Source organism: Gymnogyps californianus, unplaced genomic scaffold (genome assembly GCF_018139145.2).
Source record: "Gymnogyps californianus isolate 813 unplaced genomic scaffold, ASM1813914v2 HiC_scaffold_321, whole genome shotgun sequence".
Classification (NCBI taxonomy): domain Eukaryota; kingdom Metazoa; phylum Chordata; class Aves; order Accipitriformes; family Cathartidae; genus Gymnogyps; species Gymnogyps californianus.
Genome location: NW_026114204.1, coordinates 1 through 23,133, shown reverse-complemented (window position 1 = coordinate 23,133; position 23,133 = coordinate 1). Strand labels below are relative to the sequence as shown.

The window sequence follows — 23,133 nt, the reverse complement described above, 5'->3', positions numbered from 1 at the left end:
GCATGTGATTTACCTGATTACCCACTCACTCACTTAGAAGCCTAGAGTCAAGTGTTAGTCAGATGGGGCTGATAATAATTATCCATCTGTTTTATTGGGATTTTTTTGAAGCATATTATTTATATGGTTGAAGCATAACTATTACCATGTATTTGTGAGGCACACAATCTAGACCCAGCAGAAACGAATGGTGATGCTTTCAGGAAGCTAGCGGCCCAACTGTCACACTAGGATGGCAAAACATCAGCTAACTGTTTTGGTTTCCTTTCATGCTACAGATGCCCCTGATATTCCCCAAAACCTCAGCTGTGAAACGTCCAACTTCCTGATAATAAAATGCACCTGGAAACCAGGCAGACCCAGTGGACTATACGGAAAACGAAGAACAAAGTACAGTTTATTTGAAAGGTAAAACAATTCAGCACTAAAAGGAGTAAAAAGGTAGAACTGGAGTATGTCCATTGCTGCCTGTGACTTACTGCACCATGCCTGCTTAAATGAGATAGTCTCCATTGTTTAGAGCCTAAAATACTTTTCAAGAGTTTGTGGAAGTTGGAACTAAAGTCCAAAAACAAAATTGGAGAACCCTAGTCTAGTTCTGCAAAATTGCAATGGGAATTAAGGGTAGCTTTTCCCAAAGACTTATGCCATATAGACTTATGACAAAATAAAGGGCTAAGTGTGGCAGACTGCTGCCAACATGTGGATAGGAATATGAGAATACAGGGAGATGGTGGGAGTCATTCACCGATATTTTTTTAAATTGTTGTTTTATATGCAACCTGTGTCAGCTCATCTGTCAGATGTTTACTGAGCTTCTGCTATGCACGATGACAGAAACTCACTGAGGAACAATTATAAGACAGGCCATGGGGCATCGCCCAAATGCTACTAGGGAAAATAGTAATAAGCCTATACCCATTCTCCTCCCAGCATCAAGAACTAGATAGTGTAGAGCAGGCAAAGTGCATGTTACCTGGAAAACATTGAAAGGGACAAATAACGCTGGCATCATCCACAGAAAGAAGTGAAGGCTGATATTCCACTAGTTTGTCTTACATTCTAGGCCGTGCAGAGCCTTAAAAGCAAAGAATCATTGTTTTGGAATAGCACTTGCAAATGGGATTCCTTGGTGGTTGTGATCAGAAGTTGATGAGGAGTTAACAAAATTCCCGTGGCGAGGAGGCTTCCCCGTCATGCCAAAGGAGCAGTCAGGGAAGGGAGCCAGGAGAGGCCTGAGTCACACAAACTGATGGGAAATAGAGTCTCATGGTGGCTTTGAAGCAAGTCAGAGGGAATGAGGATGGAGTTATGGTCACACGTGTCATCCAAGATGCTAGTGCTAAAAAAGTCAGTGGGTAGGGTGCAAAGAGGTGGACAAAACAGAGCAGGTATTCAAAGGAAAGGAGCTCCAGTCACTGGCTGCCCATATTCAGCTCATAAATGAGGATGTAGTTCAGACTTATTTTGCTCAGCCCAAAGCTGTGAGGAGATGAATGTGATGCATTTCAGGGTAAATATTCTCATCCTTGTTCTCAGCCCACACTGAGCTACTGAAATGGAGAGTATGGTGTGGAGAGAGCTCAGAGCTCAGCTAGAACACAATAAAAATGCCCGAAGGAAGAAATTAAACTTGTGCTACTGAATGAGAGGTTTATGCAGATTGTAATTAAAGCAACTTCTACATATGTACATACATACAGATAAACACTTTGGATTTTACCCCTAAAGATGTAACTCTGGTCTTGGCTGTTACCAGACTGCCTCTCCTGCTTTTGATTTAAAACCAGCTAGGACTAGTGGATGTATCCCAGGTAACAAACCTTAGTTTAGATTTGGCAGGGTTGATAGAAATACGTAATGAATGTCGCATCTCCCTAGTTCAGAAAGCAATTAAGAACATTCTTTAAATGCAAATGTATGCTGATCTGAACAAAGATACTTTAAATAAGAATCTTAGTTGTGACTTGTGAGGTGGTTTTACAGGACCTACCTCTTTTCCAGGCTTTTGAGAAGTGAGAGGATGGAAATGTTATGCTAGTGGAAGAGGAGAGTTTCACGTGAGAACAGGGCAAGTCATGACTGATGCCACTTTAACCTGCGTTGTGTTAGATATGCCTCTGCAATCAAATCATTCTGTAAGCCATGTGTCAGTGAACCCATCGTTCTTTACTGTGTTTTCAGTCTAGACTTCTGACTGTTGCTAGAAATTATCTTATTAAAAAAATTAATTTGTGTCATCCCCACTTTTTACTTTGTAGAATATCTGGTAAAAATGTTTCATGTGAAGTAAATGAAATGAACAGAGAGCGTGTCTGTGGCTTTCCAGTACTGGCTGATCAAAAAACCTACAATTTCATATTAGGTGTCTCCAATCCTATCGGGCAAACAGAGTCGTCACTTTTGGTTGATTTAACTCAGAGAGGTAAGCACTTAAGAATTACAAAGGCAAAAGAGATATGTTTACTGCATGCTAACCATTTGTTTGTTTGGGGTTTGGAAGAACTCTGACATGGTATACTTGTCATTATTTTGCTTTATTGTCACCAGTGTTTTGCCGTGTTTGATAATTTGAACTTAAAAAAAAGAAAAGAAAGCTTAGGACATGTCCTGAGGCAAAGATTAGGTGTACAGGGAGATGCCATTTCTCCACAGCAATGCTACCAGATTGGATACACTGCTGTGTGGATAAATGCTACTTGCGATCTAATAATTAGCCAGCTGCTGTTTATGTATTATGTCATATTCTATTACGCATCAATAATTAAAATTTAGGTGTAACTTTATGAACTGTGAATGACCCTGTATTTCAGTGCCTGCTTATAGGGCAAAATGTTATGCAGGTTTACAACAGCAGGATTTGGAGCATAAAAAAAGTAGCACTAAAAGGTAAAAGGTAATAGCAGGAGTATTACCTGCTATTGGTAATAGCCATGATCATCTGCTGTCGTGGTTTGTAGAAAGAAATAACTTCTTTCATTAGACCTTCAGTATAAACAAGGAAAGGGAGAAGATGACCACCTTTCTGGTGCTGTCTTCCCCATCCTTTTCCATCTGCCTCCACAACCACAGCTGAGGATTCAGGGGTTCCTAATGGTTACAGCATTCTGCTGTTCTCTCTGAAAAACTGAATTTGAAATTGGTGCAGTTTTTTTGTCCGTGTCCCAGTTCAACTAGCCTGAGATTAGAATTGTCGGAGTAAATTGACAGGTCCTAGAAAAGCATAATTTGTTTCTGTTAATTATAAACTGGGCTGTTTTGCACCCAGTTGATACGACTGCTATTTCCTATTTGTTTCCTTTCCTTTCTTTCCCTCACTGTGCACTTAATTCCCAACATAGAGTACATATTTCCTTAAGGGTAACTGGACCAATTCCAACAGTAGAGATTTTTTTTCTCTGGTAGCTACAAATAGTAGTACTGAATATCATTGAAAAGTTCCATGAAGGGAGTTTTGGGGAGGGAAAGGTCATTCAGGAGTCCTACCCTGTCCTAGTCTGCAGATTTTAAGTTCTAACTTACAAAGCTCCCAGAAGGTGAACAAATTGGGTGAATTTCATCCATCGCTGTGGTCCTCTGAAATAGCCCACATTTCACTTTTTTGATAAAGTCAATAGGAGAGGAAATGTTTTTCTGTATCTTCAACTCCTTATCACACATGCCAGTACACTCAGCCTTAAGTAAATCTGTTCCCATGTTTGATAGCTGAGAAGAGCGTCAGGAATGAGACTGCTTGCAGGTGCCTTCCCAGCACCAGCTGTCCTAGTTGCTGATTGGATCATTTATTTATCCTTCTGATTCTCTTTGATCTTTTTAAATCAGATTTTTCTGAACTAAAATGAATGTTTTTTTCTTAGAACTGAAGGGTTTTTCTTTATTTTTTAAGTTCATCCAAAAACTCCAGAAAAGTTAACTGTTTCTGAGAACAGCTCTACAAGTGTCCATCTGCGTTGGTTTATAAATGGCAGCTTTGCTGAGATCAGGCTTCTGTGTCAAATTGAAATTAGCAGTGGTCACTCTGAGCAAAAACTGGTAAGTGTTGCTTTTAATGGAATTTTTTTGGGCTCAAATGTTGATCTTTTTCACTGAACTAATCACATTTCAAATTATTTTCTCTTTAAGAGCTTCATTCTGATCATCTTATTAAATGATTAATGTGGTAATGACTAGAAATTCATCTACTAAAATCAGAAAAGTTCTGCTCATCTCTGTTGTTGCCTGCTTTTTTTTTTTTGTTTAGTTTTTAACAATTTAGTGGAAATTCAAATCACTCACCATATTATTTGGTACTTGGAGAAGGTGCATAGTGCTTTATGCTGACCCTTTAGGTAACAGTCCTTGTGCTTTGTCCTTCCTGGTACAAACTGTATTAACACATGCTTGTTCCAGGATGTGCTGCTGCCCTGCAGACTTCCACAGTGGTTGTTTCGGATTGTCTCTTACAGTCTGTAGTTGAGTTCTCCCCCTCCCAAAGAACAGTTCATTTGTTTGCTGTCAGCAATTGACATGCATGTGGCTGTAATAGGGAGCTGCTAAACCTGCTTGTATGTCAGTGATGTAGAGACAGGATAGGGAAGGATTCTCCCACTGGGTGTATCAGTAGGTAATCCCCAGTGAAGACCTTTGCAGTTGGAGAGAAGGTGGTATTTCTGGGTGGGGTTCAGATTTTCCAGCATTCAGGCTTCCAGCTGCTGCCCGGCTTTGGTGCTCTGCATCACGGACTGGAACTGCATATTTACTCTGCTGACTGTCAGAGGAGCTTAGGATGCTAATTTAGACACCAGCATCAGATACTGAGTGTAGGTGATGTGAATATATACTTTTCTTCCGTATTGCCTAACTTAGTGTGGAGGTGATCTGTGTCACTGGGGAAGCCTAATGGCAGAACTGCATGTTCAGTTGGCCTGAGGTTTACCCTCAAATTCTCTGTTTGCACATTCAGATAGAGTATCTCCAACCAGCTCAGGTAGGCACACACTGAATTACCAGGTCTTGGTGCACAGAGCACTTGTAATTTGAGCACATTAACCTCAGAGGCTGCTTTTCACAATGCTTGTACCTCAGTTTGATTTTTAGCAGGAGTATTCTATTACCCAGTTGCATGTTGGGCACTTGAATAAAGTCCCTCAAGCTACAGAAGTGATGCAGCTAAGATTGAATGTAATCATTATATGCATTGCCTCTAAAATAATAGGGTGGTAGTTAATGCATGCTCTATAAGAGTATCTATTAAATACTTTCAAAGCACTTACAGAGTGTGGAAGCTTTAAGCTTTTGTATTTTATCTGTAATGACATGTGTTAAGTAATACCCAGAAATTAGGCACTGCAAAGAAAACCATAGATATCTTGGGAATTAACAGGAGAAGGAACTGGCTTTTATATGTAAATAACAGCTCTGACAGACGAGCTGTGTTGGATTTTGGTGTAGTAGTCTGAGATACCTTCAATCACAGTTGTCTGCATTTCTCTGCTCTCAACTGTTACTGCTTCTGGAGCAGTCAGCAGGGGAAACAAACACCCGAGTGTCACCTGCCCCCAGCTCAGTTAGCTTAACTGCTAAAAAAGTAGATTTGCACAGTTCTGTCTATCCAGAGTTACACTGCTCGAAGCCTGGGGCACATACTTGTTTGTGAACTCTGCTACCAGGTCAGTAATCTGGGACAGTGGGAGATGTTAAGGTCTTACACTGACACAGCAGTTTGATTCACTGCACCTGTATCAGAGCCCTCAGTTACAGATACTTTGAAACACAGCAAACAGCTTGGTAGAAGCTTTTACAGCATTGTTATGTTGTCTCTGATTGCTTAATAAAAAACCTCCAAGAGTTCTCTGTAATAAACAAAAGTAGCTGTGAAATTGTTATGGGGTTTTACATGGCATTTTGAGGATGTTTTCAGAAGGTTTTCCATCCGTATGAGAGATTGTTGGCTTTTTTTGATATTTTTCAAGTTGTCGTTTGGCTTTAGAAATGCACAATTAGTTGCAGCTTAAAGTCACTTGGAGTCCAGGTTTTGGCAGCTGAGATGCACATGTGTTATAATTAGATTCATTACAAAAATATTCCCAGGCTTAGAGTTTCTTTAAGTAGTCAAGAAACTGAAATATTCCCTAGACTCGCCCTGTTTTAAGAATAACAGGAGAGACTAGTCCTGTCATAAGAGCTGTGAACAGAGATCACCTGGGTAAAACTTGGATACTGTGTTTTGAAGGAAAAAGGACTGCCTAGGAAGAAGACTTCATGATAAGCATCTTGTTCAGACGGACTGTCTTTAGCATGCTTCTGTGCATGTGCCTTAGGAAAAAGGCCTTTGTCCACCCAGTTTGATGTGCATGTGCACAGTGGAAGTGCAGGTTCTAAATACCAGAGGTGAAATCCTGGCCTGCCTCATGTGAGCAGAAGTTTTGCTGCTCGTGGGAGGGTGTGGTGGGTTGACCCAGGCCGGATGCCAGGTGCCCACCAAAGCTGCTCTATCACTCCCCTTCTCAGCTGGACAGGGGAGAGAAAATATTAAACGAAAGGCTCGTGGGTCGAGATAAGGACAGGGAGATCACTCACTAATTACCGTCACAGGCAAAACAGACTTGACTTGGGGAAAAATTAGTTTAATTTATTACTAGTCAAATTAGAGCAGGATAATAAGAAATAAAACCAAAGCTTAAAACACCTTCCCCCCACCCCTCCCTTCTTCCAAGGCTCAACTTTACTCCTGATTTTCTCTACCTCCTCCCCCCGAGCGGCGCAGGGGGACGGGGAATGGGGGTTTGGGTCAGTTCATCACATGTTGTTTCTGCTGCTCCTTCCTCCTCAGAGGGAGAAGGACTCACACTCTTCCCCTGCTCCAGCGTGGGGTCCCTCCCACGGGAGACAGTCCTTCACGAACTTCTCCAAAGTGAGTCCTTCCCATGGGCTACAGTTCTTCACAAACTGCTCCAGCATGGGTCCCATCCACAGGGTGCAGTCCTTCAGGAACAGACTGCTCCAGTGTGGGTCCCCCATGGGGTCACAAGTCCTGCCAGCAAACCTGCTTCAGCGTGGGCTCCTCTCTCCACGGGGCCACGGGTCCGCAGGTCCTGCCAGGAGCCTGCTCCAGCGCGGGCTTCCCACAGGGTCACAGCCTCCTTCGGGCATCCCCCTGCTCTGGTGTGGGGTCCTCCATGGGCTGCAGGTGGATATCTGCTCCACCATTCACCTCCATGGGCTGCAGGGGGACAGCCTGCCTCACCATGGTCTTCACCAGGGGCTGCAGGGGAATCTCTCTGCTCCGGCGCCTGGAGCACCTCCTCCCCCTCCTTCTTCACTGACCTTGGTGTCTGCGGAGTTGTTCCTCTCACATCTTCTCACTCCTCTCTCTCTGGCTGCAACTGCAACTCCCCTGTAACTTCTTTTCCCTTTCTTAAATATGTTATCACAGAGGCGCTACCACTGTTGCTGATTGGCTCGGCCTTGGCCAGCGGCGGGTCCGTCTTGGAACCCGCTAGCATTAACTTTATCGGACATAGGGGAAGCTTCTAGCAGCTTCTCACAGAAGCCACCCCTGTAGCCCCCCCGCTACCAAAACCTTGCCACGCAAACCCAATACAGAGGGGGACTAGATGGGATAGATGGGAAGCAGCAATCTGCTATTGTGTGCAGAGCTCATCCTGTTGAAGGCTGAGTGTTATCTCTCCTTTTCATGCTTTACATCTCAAAGGTGCTACCTACTGTGATATTTCAATTTCTGTGCTATATATGACTTTATTTTGGCAGACCTCTGAAAATTTTTCCTTTGTTTAGTTGTTTAGGGTGACTGCATAGGAAATATTTTCCTTTTTCATTAATTTCTTTGTAGGGCTTGACTGCAGCTTTTTTTCACACTGTTGGTATTCTTGGGGAAAAATATCACCTTTTTTAGGTGTTGACTTTCAGCATAATCTAGGAGCAAAAAATATATAAGTATCATGTCAAATTCCATACATTTTTAACAGCACAATGTCTCCGTGCCTGGTGGAAAATTCTCAACTTACATGGCTCAGCTGAATGCATTGCACCCATATACCAAATACCAGTTCAGGGTGCGCTGTTCGGCTGCTGACCACTTCTGGAGATGGAGTGACTGGAGCAGGATAGAGGAGCACACAACACTGGAAGCCCGTAAGTTTATTTAATTCTTTGATGATAAAATATTGAACTTTTGAAGCCATATATTTTAAAATTAGCCATCTAAAAAGCTAACTTTTTGATAGATAGTAAATTGTCTACTATGCAACTTGGAAAAAAAAAAATCTTTTTTTTTTTATTTATTTTCTTTTTTTTTTCTTAGCTCCTGCAAGAGGACCAGATATCTGGAGAGAGAGAAGTCCTTCTAGAAAAAGTCTAAAAATCTTCTGGAAGGTAGATAGGACACTTAAAGTTTTAAAACATTATGTAATCTAACTCTATGAAAAAACTTTTTTTTTTTACACATTTATAAATGAGTGAAGTTTACAGTCAATAAATCAGATTGCTTTTCTTAACTTTTTATAGGACCATCCATTGAGACAAATATTTTTCCCAAATTCAGAATATTATTAAAGTTTTATAATTTAAACATTGTATTGAGAAGCATTTCACATGAAAAATTAAATTTTTAATACATTCCAGCTGAAAATGAAAAACTTACAAACTTATGTGTTAATTCTCAAAGTCACACTTGAGTAACTGTCTTTTCTGCCTTGTAGTCCTATACATTCATCAGACTAGATCAGGACATTAAATTCATATTATCCTATGTCATCTTTTGTTTATTTCATTTTGGTTTTAATGCGCTCTTTGTCCGTTCATAGCCCTTATCCCTTTCTGAAGCCAATGGAAAAATAGTGTCTCATGAAGTGTCCTGTTACCTGCTAGAGACACAACTGGAGTATAAAGAAGTCACCGAACCCTCAAACAGTACTGAGATAAAACTTGGAAAAAATGACTGTGTAATTACTGTTGTAGCCAAAAACCATGCAGGTTTGTCTCCTCCTTCAAGGATAACGAGTGTGGAACTTCCAAGTGGTGAGTGCTCCCAGCAGAGCGCTAAACACCTTCAAAGCTTGGGGAATATCTGGGCGAATTTGTTTATTGAAAAATAAGATGATACATGCTTTGTTTGTTTGTGTTTGGTTTTTGTTTTTTTCCCCACCCAAATCTACTGGGTGGGGGAAGAAAAAATTGCTGTTTTGCTTTTAGGGTAGCATCTTGCCAATTAATTGTGCTCTCTGCATAAAAGGAGGGTGATAGTGTGCAGTCTCTGCAACTATGTTGCACTTTTCTGGAGACCTCCCAGGAACAACAAGGATGAGGCTTCAAAGCATTAGTGTTGATCTCTGATGTTTAGGGAGCTCAGTTTATTTCTGTGTGTTCTTGTTGAGACGTTGAAAAGTGTTACATATTAAAGATAATCAAAATAAAGTTTTGGGAGTGTTGTGTGGCTTTTTAAGAGGAGAATTGTCAGTTCAATGGCTCTGAGCTCTGCAGGAGAACATTAATTGGGCTGGTTGGTAAAGCATTGGCATCCTTGTACTAGGAGCTGGGGTCTGAAAAGGAGGTAGGACTTTAGCTTCCCAATTAACCGTCATTCTTGCTGTGGGCTTTTGTAAAGGGAAAATAGCGAGCTAGATAATGATTTTCTGCTCCTAACACTGAGCTTGGGGAGAAGATAATATTGCATGTGGCTATTGAGAGTCCATGCTTCCCTGCACGCCAGGAAGAGTGTAATCTCCCAAAGCCCAAACCTTTAGCTCCAGATCTGGCCGATGCTCTGCAAGGAGGACAGATTTACACAGCGAGGCCCCTCTCTGCTTGTTTGCCAGGAGCATGTATGGTGCTGCTTCTCCTTCCCCACCCAGAGAACAGGTATCACAGTTGCCCGTCTTGCAACTCAGGTTCTGATAAGACAGTGCCATCTCTCACAGGAAGAAATGTGCTTTGACTGAGATTCACTTTGAGAGAAAAACTGAGTTTGTTTCTATGCAAAGGAAAACCATTGCTCTTAATGTTTCTTGTGCTTCTCCAAAACACTAATACCTAAAATATATACTTAATCTGCTCCTTGGAGGGAAAAGTAATTGTACGGGACAGTTGAATGAAAATGCTTTTATAGCTCTCCTTCAGCAGTAAGAGAACTAGACTCTGGGAGTTGGGGAGGTTTCTGTAATAGGTTTGTAGTGTGGGACAGCTGATAGCAGCTGGAGCTTTGTGTTCATTTATAGCTTTCTCTTGGATGTCTGAGGTTCCTTTGGTGTTACCCAACTTGTATTAGTTGAAGATTTGCTCCCAAGTTGGTATAGGAATTATCTGAGTCACTGACTGGAGTCATGAAAGATGACTCATTCACTGAACTGGATGACATTTCTGCCTGAACATCTTTTCTTGGCTGCTTCCTGTGTACAGTCTGTAAGTGCTTTTAATGTCCATAAGAGAGCAGTGGCTCTGAAGCTTGAGATCTGCTGTGAAAACACAAAGGGTACTCTGCCTTCATTAATTTGTCACTGTCTCTGAAAAGTGCTCTGCAGAGAGTTAGGGTGTATAATCTGGCTGCTACAGGCTCCCCTACCACAGCAGTACTATAGTGCTAGTAGTTATTTCTACTACTCTAGGTTGCAGCTATAAATACACCAAAATGAGCAGTACTGCCCTGGGTGAATTTCTAGTCATCTAGCTCAGGAAATAAAATTGAGTGTGGCGTATTTAAGCATTTTTTAGAGAGTATGTGCTCACTGTCAGTAAAAAGTCTTTCCTGTAAATAGGAAAATTAAAGCAGTCTAATTAGAAATACGCTCTCTTACAGCATCATAGAAGTGTGGTTTCACTGGATGCGTAATAGTTTTATAGGGAAAAGTATTGAAAGACTTCTGGAGTTGACTTCTCTTTCTAATCACGTGTGTCTGTCGGTCGTGGTTTAACCCCAGCCGGCAACTAAGCACCACGCAGCCACTCGCTCATTCCCCCCCACCCAGTGGGATGGGGGAGAGAATCAGAAAAAAAAAAACAACCTCGTGGGTTGAGATAAAGGCAGTTTAACAGGACGGAAAGGAATGAAAAATAATGATAATAACAACATGACAATAGTAATACTATTGCTGGCTGGGCATGAGAAGCTGAAAAATCCTTGACTTAGTATAAACACTACTTAGCAACAACTGAAAACATCAGTGTGTTATCAACATTCTTTTCCTACTAAATCCAAAGCACTGCACTATACCAGCTACTAGGAAGAAAATTAACTCTGTCCTAGCTGAAACCAGGACAGTATCCACCCCTTATTCTATACCATCTACATCATGTCCAGGTCCCACACTTTCCAATACATTTTCAATTAATCACCACCACTTCTCCTGTCTTTTGATACATATACACACAGATATCATTCCCTTAATCTATAAGCCTTTAAAATGTCCCTTTAAAATGTTCATTGAGTTCATTCAGTCCATGACTTTGGGCTCCATCTGTCATAACAGTCTGTCTGGGCAGGAGGGATGGTGCAAAGTCCACTCAGTTGGCAGAGCAGGATCAGGCTTTGGTGCGGTGCAGCAGGAGGATGGTGTGTAGTGTTGGATTGTTGCATGCTGCAGTCAGTCCTGGTTCCATCACTACTGCACTTCACTCAGTTTTGTCAAAGTTCATTCTTTATTAATTTAGATAATTCTTACTGTAATACTGTTGATATAGCATACAGCAACTGTAGTAGTGATGACATGCAGTGGCAGGATTATATAGCAATCAACATAATACAATTTAATTCACTGGCTATTCTCACCCAAAATCAGATCCCCTTGAGGCACACATCGGACTTCCCTGTCCTTCTGCATCACCCACCAAGTGCACCCAGGTCCTTGAGCAAAAGCAATCCCACAAATGGGTTTGCCTTTGCCTGAGGCAGGAGTAACCCAGACTGTCTTCCCTAGCATATTTTTTATGTGCACCACAGGAACTTTATCCCCTTCTACAGTGCGTAAAAGTTCTGATTGGGCAGGGCCAGCTTGATTGACAGATCCTCTAGTGTTGACTAACCAGGTGGCCTTTGCTAGATGTGTATCCCAATGTTTAAAGGTCCCACCACCCATTGCTCTCAATGTAGTCTTTAACAATCCATTGTATCGCTCAATTTTCCCGGAGGCTGGTGCATGATAGGGGATGTGATACACCCACTCAATGCCGTGCTCTTTGGCCCAGGTGTCTATAAGATTGTTCCGGAAATGAGTCCCGTTGTCTGACTCAATTCTTTCTGGGGTACCATGTTGCCATAAGATTTGCTTCTCAAGGCCCAGGATAGTGTTCCGGGCGGTGGCATGGGGCACGGGATATGTTTCCAGCCATCTGGTGGTTGCTTCCACCATTGTAAGCACATAGCGCTTGCCTTGGCGGGTTTGTGGGAGTGTGATATAGTCAATCTGCCAGGCCTCTCCATATTTGTATTTCAGCCATCGTCCTCCATACCAAAGAGGCTTTAACCACTTGGCTTGCTTAATTGCAGCGCATGTTTCACATTCATGGATGACCTGTGCGATAGTGTCCATGGTCAGGTCCACCTCTTGATCACGAGCCCATCTATATGTTGCATTTCTTCCTTAGATGGCCTGAGGTGTCATGGGCCCATCGAGCCATAAATAATTCACCCTTATGCTGCCAATCCAGATCCACCTCAGCCACTTCAATCCTAGCAGCCTTGTCTACCTGTTGATTGTTTTGATGTTCCTCAGTGGCCCGGCTCTTGGGTATGTGGGCATCTACATGACGTACTTTCACAACCAAGTTGTCTAGCCGGGCAGCAATATCTTGCCACAATGGGGCAGCCCAGATGGGTTTACCTCTGCGTTGCCAGTTACTCTGCTTCCATTGCTGCAACCACCCCCACAGAGCATTTGCCACCATCCATGAGTCAGTACAGAGATAAAGTATTGGCCATTTTTCTCATTCAGCAATGCCTAAAGCCAGCTGGATGGCTTTCACCTCTGCAAACTGACTCGATTCACCTTCTCCTTCTGCAGTTTCTGCAACTTGTCGCATAGGACTCCATACAGCCGCCTTCTACCTCCGATGCTTGCCTACAATGCGACAGGACCCATCAGTGAACAGGGCATATTGCCTCTCATTTTCTGGCAGTTTATTATACAGTGGGGCCTCTTCAGCACGCGTTACCTCCTCCTCTGGTGATATTCCAACATCTTTGCCTTCTGGCCAATCCGTGATCACCTCCAAAATCCCTGGGCGACTGGGATTTCCTATTCGAGTTCATTGTGTGATCAGTGCAACCCACTTACTCCATGTAGCATCAGTTGCATGATGTGTAGAAGGGACCTTCCCCTTGAACATCCAGCCCAGCACTGGCAGTCGGGGTGCTAAGAGGAGCTGTGTTTCAGTACCAACCACTTCTGAAGCAGCTCGAACTCCTTCATATGCTGCTAATATCTCCTTTTCAGTTAGAGTGTATCGGGCCTCAGATCCTCCATATCCCTGACTCCAAAACCCTAGGGGTCGACCTCGGGTCTCCCCAGGTGCTTTCTGCCAGAGACTCCAGGTAGGGCCATTCTCCCCAGCTGCGGTGTAGAGCACATTTTTAATATCTGGTCCTGCCCGGACTGGCCCAAGGGCTACTGCATGAACTATCTCCCGTTTAATCTGTTCAAAGGCTTGTTGTTGCTCAGGGCCCCATTTAAAATCGTTCTTCTTCCAGGTCACTTGATAGAGAGGGCTTACAGTCAGACTATAATCTGGAATATGCATTCTCCAAAAACCTACAACACCTAAGAAAGCTTGTGTTTCCTGTTTACTAGTTGGTGGAGACGTAGCTGCTGTTTTGTTGATCACGTCCATCTTGCCATTTTATTCCTAAAAATTGAATCTCCTGTGCAGGTCCCTTCACCTTACTCTGTTTTATGGCAAAACCAGCTTTCAGAAGGATCTGGATTATTTTCTTCCCTTTCTCGAAAACTTCTTCTGCTGTGTTGCCCCATACGATGATGTCATCAATGTATTGCAGGTGTTCTGGAGCTTCCACCTTTTTCTAGTGCATTCTGGATTAGTCCATGGCAAATGGTGGGGCTGTGTTTCCACCCCTGGGGCAGTCGATTCCAGGTGTACTGGACGCCCCTCCAAGTGAAAGCAAACTGTGGCCGGCACTCTGCTGCCAAAGGGATTGAGAAAAATGCATTAGCGATATCACTTGTGGCGTACCACTTGGCTGCTTTTGACTCCAGTTCATATTGAAGTTCTAGCATGTCTGGCACAGCAGCACTCAGCGGTGGCGTGACTTCATTCAGGCCACGATAGCCTACTGTTAGTCTCCATTCTCCATTAGACTTTCGCACTGGCCATATGGGGCTGTTAAAGGGTGAGCGAGTCCTGCTGATCACTCCTTGGCTCTCCCGTCGACAAATCAGCTTATGGATGGGAATCAGGGAGTCTCGGTTGGTGCGATATTGCCGCTGGTGCACCCTTGTGGTAGCGATCGGCACCTGTTGTTCTTCAGCCCTCAGCAACCCCACAACCGAAGGGTCCTCAGAGAGACCAGGCAAGGTGGACAACTGTTCAATTCCCTCTGTCTCCAAGGCAGCTATACCAAAGGCCCACCGATACCCCTTTGGGTCCTTGAAATACCCTCTCCTAAGATAGTCTATGCCAAGGATGCATGGGGCCTCTGGGCCAGTCACAATGGGGTGTTTCTGCCACTCATTCCCAGTTAGGCTTATTTCAGCCTCCAATACAGTTAGCTGTTGGGATCCCCCTGTCACCCCAGAAATACAAATAGGTTCTACCCCTTTATAGCTTGATGGCATTAGAGTACACTGTGCACCAGTGTCCACTAGAGCCTTATACTCCTGTGGGTGTGATGTGCCAGGCCATCGAATCCACACAGTCCAGTAAACCCGGTTGTCCCTCTCCTCCACCTGGCTGGAGGCAGGGCCCCTCTAGTCCTGGTCAGAGTATTTGTTACTCACTTCTTGTAAAAATGACTCAGAGGTCCCTTCAAGAGGGTCAGAAGCCTTCTACTCTGTCTGGGGAATTGCTTGCTGGAAAGTGGAGCGGCATCTTTCCTGGAAGAACACCCTTTTGTGATTGTTTTTCCTTTCAATTCACGTACCCGTGCATCTAGGGTCGAGGTAGGTTTTCCATCCCACTTCCTCATGTCCTCTCCATGGTCACGCAGGTAAAACCACAGGGCACCCCGTGGTGTGTACCTTCTATATTCTCTCTCTTGATCAGAGGAACGTTCACTCCTAATAGCTGAGATACTGGTCTGTGCAGGTGGGGAGTAGGACTTTTCGATCAGTTCGATCAGCTTTTCGGACTTTTCGGACAGTTTTTCCACAGCCGAGACACAGGCTCATAGGGATGAAGAGAGATTTTCTTCATATTGCCGGAGTTGGCGAGCCATTTCATCCACTGTCGGTGCCTCTTCGTCTTTCCAGATTAGTACTGCCAATGGGTTGGCATACGATGATGGTGAGCTCCGTACAAACTTCCGCCACATGGGTCGTGTGCATTGGACTTCATCTGGATCTCTGGGTAATTGTGCCTTGTCCAGGTCATAATAAATCATCTCTAGCACGGCTAATTCCCTCAGGTACTGAATACCTCTTTCCACGGTGGTCCACTTGCCTGGGTGACATATAACATCTTCCTTGAAGGGATAGCTTTCCTTCACACTTGGCAGGAGTCGCCTCCAGAGGCTGAGGGCTTGTGTCCCTTTTCCAATCGCCTTATCAATGCCACCTTCCCTAGCAAGTGATCCCAGCTGCTTGGCTTCCCTACCCTCTAATTCCAGGCTACTAGCCCCATTGTCCCAGCATTGGAGCAGCCAGGTGATAATGTGCTCACCTGGATGACGGCTGAAATCTTTTCGCATATCCCGCAGCTCACTCAGGGATAGGGATCGGGTGATTATCTCTGGTTCTGCCTCTTCCTCCTGTTCTCGTGATGACCCTGGTTCATCTTCATCCTTTGCTAAGCGAACTGATTTTTTTGTATATTTCTTCTTCTGTACAGGGGCGACTGATACTGGCACAGGTTGGTTCTCTGGTTCAGCCGCAGCGCCTGCCACCGGGGTTGGAGTGGCCGCAGTGTCTATTGTGGGGGTCGGAGTAGCCACAGTGTCTGTTGCGGGGGTTGCAGTAGCTGCAGTGTCTGTCCGTCTGTTTTCCCTCCCTTCCCCCTGAGGGTGCTGCACAGTATCGAGCAGTGTTTGGTAGATACTGGCCAGGGCCCAGCACAGTGCGATAAGTTGTGCGTCTTTGGAATCGCCACAGCATTTTCCTTTCAAATATTCTATCACTTCATCAGGGTCCTGTAGTTGTTTGGGAGTGAAGTTCCAAACCATTGGAGGTGAGAAGTTCTCTAGATACCTGCCCATATTCTCCCACATGCCATGCCACCCATGGCTATTAAGCCTCGGGACAGGTTTCCGAAAGGTATTCTTAAATAGTTGTTTAACCTTAAACAAGACCCGGAACACATTCAAGAGACGTAGCAATAGGAACATGCTGGTTTGAACATCCCAAGGATATTCAGAATTCTCAAGAGCTACTGTAATTTGCCTGGAGGAGAAGGGGAAGCTGAAGAAATGTGTCTCCCCTGTGGCTTGTCTCTCCGATGAGAAAAGGTGCAAGGTGTAATTATTAATAGTTTCTGATAGACGGCTCCCGAAGTACGGAGGTGACGGCAATGCTGAGTACAAATACCAGATTAGTTCCACGACCAGCAATTCTATCGTATCATAAGCCAGTGTTACAAAGTACAACAAGATGATAACTCTGGCCCAGTTCCCACAGATGATAAACAGCACAACAGGGAGCATATACTGCAAGTAAGGTATTACATAACGCACCTTTAAGAACAAGCGCACCAACTTTGAGAGCGAATACATCAACATTGTGACCAGTGACTATTGAACTAATATAATGAATGCTTATAACAAATTTGTTCTAACACATTCCAGTCAGATTTGTCGTTATCTCAACCCGTCAAGCCCCACGTTGGGCGCCAAAAAGGACTGTCGTGGTTTAACCCCAGCCAGCAACTGAGCACCACGCAGCCGCTCGCTCATTCCCCCCCACCCAGTGGGATGGGGGAGAGAATCAGAAAAAAAAAGAACCTCGTGAGTTGAGATAAAGACAGTTTAATAGGACAGAAAGGAATGAAAAATAATTGTAATGATAATGATAATAATAATATGACAATAATAATACTAAAAGAATTAGACTGTACAAAGCAAGTGATGCACAATGCAATTGCTCACCACTCACTGACCGATGCCCAGTCAGTTCCCGAGCCGCGATCCGCCCCTCCCAGCCAACTCCCCCAGTTTATATACTGGGCATGATGTCATATGGTATGGACTATCCCTTTGGCCAGTTTGGGTCAGCTGTCCTGGCTGTGTCCCCTCCCAGCTTCTTGTGCCCCTCCAGCCTTCTTGCTGGCTGGGCATGAGAAGCTGAAAAATCCTTGACTTAGTATAAACACTACTTAGCTACAACTGAAACCATCAGTGTGTTATCAACATTATTTTCCTACTAAATCCAAAACACTGCACTATACCAGCTACTAGGAAGAAAATTAACTCTGTCCTAGCCGAAACCAGGACACTGTCTTGCCATGAGCAAGCTAGAAAAGGATTGTACACTTAGCTATATGTTAAGATTATTTAGAAATAGACAGTCCTTCAATATTCACAGCAGGTCTGTGAGAGTAAAGTTTTGGCAACATTGCTTCTTAAAAACTGCCCTTGCCCTTCTGCCTTCCATAGTTTATGGCTTTAATAACATGAAATAATAGACTCAGTAAGGAGCATAAATGAGAACACTGAAAAAGGAAAAACTGAAACCCTGAGATTTGTTTTTGCAAATCTGTCATGGGGCCACAGCTGCAATGGTGGCCTTTGGAAAACGTCCCTTAGCTCTGCGGGGTCCTATCTGACAGACAGTCGTGGAGGGAAGCTGCAGGAATCAGAAGTCATTCCCAGATCTGATCACTTCAAGGGCAGCTAAACCTTTGATAATCAGAAACAAAAAAATAAACTAAAGGAAAAGCAGGAGTTTTTTATTTACACTTGGTAGACTGGAGCCTCTGTAAAGTTCACCAGGGACTTGACTTTTGCTGTTGATTCTCAGTGAAAAACGGTTGTCTGTGGTTGGGCGAGTGACAGCAAGACACTGAAAGAAACACAAAGCAAACTGTTTGATGAAATGACAGCAGGAATTTATAGCTGGAGGCTCCTGCCAAATTGGTGTCAAGTCAGATTTGAACCTGACATCCTGTAAATCCTTACCTTGAAAAAGTGCTTTTTAGCCAGTCCTGAACTGCAGCACTTCTCATCATCATACTTAAGGCTGGCTGAGGGATTTGCTGCAGGATACATCTGATTTCCAGCACTTCAGAAAGCACAGTTGAGTGCACCACTTCAAATTTCACAGTACCACGAGCAGGTGTCTCGTTCTTAGAAATGACTGCAGTTTATAAAACCTTTGTGCTGTGGCTGGAAGGCTTTCTTCCAGCTTGGACTACAGATAAGTGTCTGCTCTCTGATGGATTTTTGTGTCATGTTTGCAGACAATGTCAAAACAGATCGGGCTGTGGCAATGGGGAATGGAATTTATATTTCTTGGAATTCTTACCTCAACATGACCTGTGGCTACATAGTAAAATGGTGTCATTCATCTGGGTCTGAACCCTGTAGTGTGGACTGGCAGAAATTTCCTTCAAATACAACAGATGCAGTGATAAAATCTGGTAAGTCAGAAATTGTTTTTTGTGAGTCTTTCTGGTTGAGAGCCTGAGCAGTGAGTGGAATGAGAGCAGCACCAATGCTATAGCTCGAGGATTGTTGTTTTGCTGTGTGCTTGTGTATATAAATGAACCCCTTCTTGGTACTGTGTTTATTTTAATTTCTTACACAGCCTTGCCAAGTCCAAATATCAGTCTTGACTTAACTGTTATCATCCTATGTTTATTAACTGTTTTGAAATTACCTCTTCTAGCTACACCCAACTTCCTTACTCAGCCTAATGCATAATGGTTAATCTAGGGTTTGGGGTTTTATTTGGATTCTAAACATAAACAGCGCTGCTCAGGATGGGGGGAAGACTAATCTGTTGGTTTTACGAGGCAGATTTTTTTAAGTGTGACCTCCATGTGATGGCTTGCTGTCAGCAATTGAAATCTCCTGGAACAGGGCACTTTCCAGGTCTCTAGATGCTGGTGGGCAGATCAGGGAAATGTAACTCAGCTGTGGTGGAACTAGTAGGAGCAGAAGAGGAAAGAGAGGACCCAAGAAAGATGTAGGATTTTTCTCTGCTCTCTAAAAGGGTATATATATTTGCTTTTTGGAAGAGTTTAGTATATAAAGTCTCCATTAGAGAAAACAAATTGGAGCTGTGTACACAGGAAAGTTAGGGGGGAGGGACCTGGAAGGGGGCAGTAGGCTTTCCTGCCTGTAATTACAACACTGTGTCCATGTTGTTTTCATTTGTGCTGGCTAGAGCTTGCTTTTTCTAAGTAGACAATGCTGTGTCTGTCCTAGGATGCGCTGCTCTACTCCTGAGCTCTTTCCTGGGATGCTTCTTGCAGCATGTTGTGGGAGTTACCAGACTGCTAGGGCTGGGCTCAAGCTGGCAAATTCACCTCTGTGGTTAGTCCTGCCAGGAGAATCTCTCAGGCCAGACCTGAACTCTTGCAAAACCCACTTGACTTCTGTAGAGGTTCACAGTGGTGTCTTGTTTAGAAAAAATCTTGAAAGTAGCGTACACCCCTGACTTGAGGAAATCCCAGGAAGCGGTAAATTATTTACACATTGTAGTATCAAACACCTATGCCTCTATCAAAGACATGTGAAATGGAAATTTGATGACTATCTGTGTTTTGTAGAGTCAGTTCAGGCCTGGAGTTCATTGCTAAAGTGCTTCAGTATCACTTTTGAGAGTTCTCTGAATTTCTTTTGTACCGTTGCTGTAATAAGCCTGGGTATTTCAAAATGCATTTGTATTTCTGAGGAGGAGGCAGGATCTACATGGCTGCCATGGGAGGAAAGGAAGGGGATTGTTTCTGATAACTTCAGTTTGTGTTTCCTCATGGAAAGAGCAATTTATGCAATTTGAGTAGCCTGTTTTGAATCCTAATTGTTTAGAACCAAATTTCTCTGGGAGCTAGATTTGCTTACTGCTTCTAAACCACATCTGATGGCATAGCTTTTATAGGAATTACAAGTAGGGATAGTATTTATACCTAACACTGTGGTCTAAGACTTTGTAATTTTTTAATACTTATTTATATGTCTGCATCATGTGAAAGCTAAAAGCATCACTCAAGTGAAATATTCTTACAGCAATTTTCTCTTGCAGCTCTGTTTAGACCTGGCATGAGATACAACTTTTCACTATATGGCTGCAAATCCAGTGGATATCAGTTATTGAAAAACATAACTGGGTATATGAAAGAGCTGCGTAAGTGCACTTTATTGTTCAGGATCTTTACAAAGTGAATTTAGACTGTGTCTATTTTTAGCTCCGTGTTGGCAGAAGAAGATTGAAACCAGAATCCCCATGCAGTACTATTGACTTCTGCTTGTTCTCTGTATATAATTGTAATACATTTCTCCAGTCACTTCCAGTTCCCAGCATGCAATAACCCTGTGTTCTCCAGCTTGTGTGGAGGCACAGGGTGCCACAGAAGTTTGCTCAGAAGACAGTGGTCTTCAGAGTTGAAGGCACAGGCATAATTTGAACCACAGGGATTGGGTCACTTCCACAGGAGAGGAGGCAACTTTTTTGATTTGTCAAGTCAAAGTAAACTTCTGAGCACATTTGGTACAGCTCAGCAAATATAAAAGATGTCCACAACATTCCTGTTTAAAAGCACTTCTTAGACTAGAACTACATCCTAGAGTACAAACCACTTTGAGAAGTGCACTTGTGTTCCCTCCTGTACCAAGTTTACCCCATCCAGCTAACTGCGGTTTGACCCAGGGCTGAGCTTTGATTGCCTGGAGATGCATTAGTGGCTGAATGCTTTCTGTTCCCAGGAATCTGAGCGTGGCGTTACCCTTTAACATTACAACTCTTGTGTGAAGAGTATTGTAACTACAGTACCCGTTTCACTTTGAAGTTTAATGTGTTTTCTGCTAGAATAGTTTGCTTGGAAAACTGAGCTGCTGACATAATCTGAGCCCTTGGAAATGTCATTGTTTATTTCATAGCTAAGGTTGAAGGTGAGGTTAAGGCAATTTTACCAGAAACTCAACTTTCAGTCATTTGCATCTCTGTAAAAATCCTGAACAGTTTCCCAGAAGGCTTTTCCATATGTGTTCTCAACAGATTGGAAGCTTTCAGGGTAAAAAGATAAAGATTTTGGGGGAATAAAAATGCATTGGACATGCAGAAGAAACTCTTTAGGAACTGAGAAATGTATTCACTTTGCACAAGAGCAGAGATTTATTCTAAAACTTCAAATTTGCCTTTGGACAGATAACCATCAAGACAAAATAGATGCATTCTTGCATGAGTTCAGCACTGGTAGGTAGTTACAGATCAATGCCAAATGTCAGGCTAAGTCATGTTACGTGACCTTACACAATATCTGCTGTAACACTTTCAGTGTGGTCCAGGTATTGGAATAAGGACTTGTGATGCCTGCTAAGACTATTTCTAAGCTGAGATAAGGAACGTGGAGTTTCTTTAATTTGAAGAGAAGCTATGCAATCACAGAGTTAAAGCCTTTAAAAGCTAAGCAATTTGTATGCTCTGAATGTTTATGCAATCTTTTGGGGTTTGTTGCAGGAAGAAGGGTATTTACATGTATGGGTCTGTAAGAAGGCTGCCCAAGGAGAGATTTTTCTTTCAGCTTCTGTTAGTAGATAATACTGCAGTAATTAATAGCAATGAGACCGACATACTTGTATCTTTTGTAATATCACCTGCTCAGTCTTTTCACATGTTCTTAAGAGTGAGGGAAACATATTCAGGAAAAAGTTGAACATGCTAGCCCTGAAATAAAACTGATGAAACACTTAAGAGGATTCAGTATTTAATGATAGGGTGGTTTCTTACTAGCTTTCTCCTTCATAATTCTCCCTACAGCTCCAAAACGTGCGCCAAATTTTACTGTAGAAGAAACTTCTTCAGATTCTATATTGGTAAAATGGGAAGACATTCCTATTGAAGATTGTCAGGGTTTTTTAGAGGGATATCGGCTTTCCTTTGCAAAAGGTGAAAAAGATGCTTTAAAGCCTAGACTTTCAGAATCAGGTAAATAAATCTATAGAGTGCAATTTCCTTGCTCAAGCTTTTTTTTTTTTTTAAATAATTTAATTTAACTTTAAAAAAAGATGTTTTTATTATAATTCAGTTGCATTACTTCACTGGCATAATTAGCCCCTGATAGGTGACAAAAGCATTTGAAATAATCAGCTCCTTGTGTGGGTAGCACAGTTGTTTTTTAATATAAGGCAAAAACACACTCCTGTGCTGTTTGGTGCTGTGTAAGCAAGCAGCATTGCTAGGATTCTTTATTTCAGTTTTCCTTTACATAGACTGTTCTTCAGGTTTAATATGCTGACTTCAAGAAAGTCTTGCTAAAGCTGAGGCTGTCTTTGTGAATCCTTTCTTACAAGGTATGCTTTTCTTACTGCTTCCAAACAAACAGGGAATCCAGAACTTAAAGTTAAGAATATCACTGACTTAACAAAAAATTATTTGAAAATACTTGATCTTCAAGGCAAAACAAGTTACCAACTGGACCTACAAGCCTATACTGCTGGTGGGTTGAGCCCTCCAAACAGCCTCTATGTGGTGACAAAGGAGGACTGTAAGTTGAATAACCCTGTTCATTAATATTCTTTAGCACAGGGCCTGTACAATGTATATAAAGCTGAGCTTATTTTGTTTTTTTCTGGTCCCTTTAGGTAGTTTGGGCCTACAGTCTAATTTCTAATTTATTTAGTTGCTTATTTTTAAATACAAAAATTGGTACAGCTCAGGGTGAGGAAAAGATCCTTTCCTGTTACAGCTACCTTGTAGTTCATGGTAATGTATGCAAGAAAAATAACTTCTAAACTTCTACTAAATATGGTGGAGTCTGAACTTAGTCTTCTCAAGCAGCTAGTTGTTTTTGTCAAGTTTCCCATGATGAATATCTGCTAAT

General features: G+C 42.8%; 1 protein-coding gene across 1 annotated transcript; it reads left to right on the top strand.

Moving 5' to 3' along the window:
* Window positions 1-278: 278 nt before the first annotated feature.
* On the top strand, window positions 279-22,797 carry LOC127028477 (leukemia inhibitory factor receptor-like; the record flags this gene model as incomplete). The annotated part of the gene is made up of 10 exons (XM_050914221.1): window positions 279-408; window positions 2,262-2,425; window positions 3,887-4,032; window positions 7,968-8,133; window positions 8,303-8,373; window positions 8,805-9,018; window positions 18,550-18,729; window positions 20,337-20,438; window positions 22,071-22,238; window positions 22,636-22,797. Coding segments are annotated over 10 exons (1,503 nt in total), but the record flags the coding sequence as incomplete, so codon positions are not given.
* Between the last annotated feature and the right edge of the window lie 336 nt (window positions 22,798-23,133).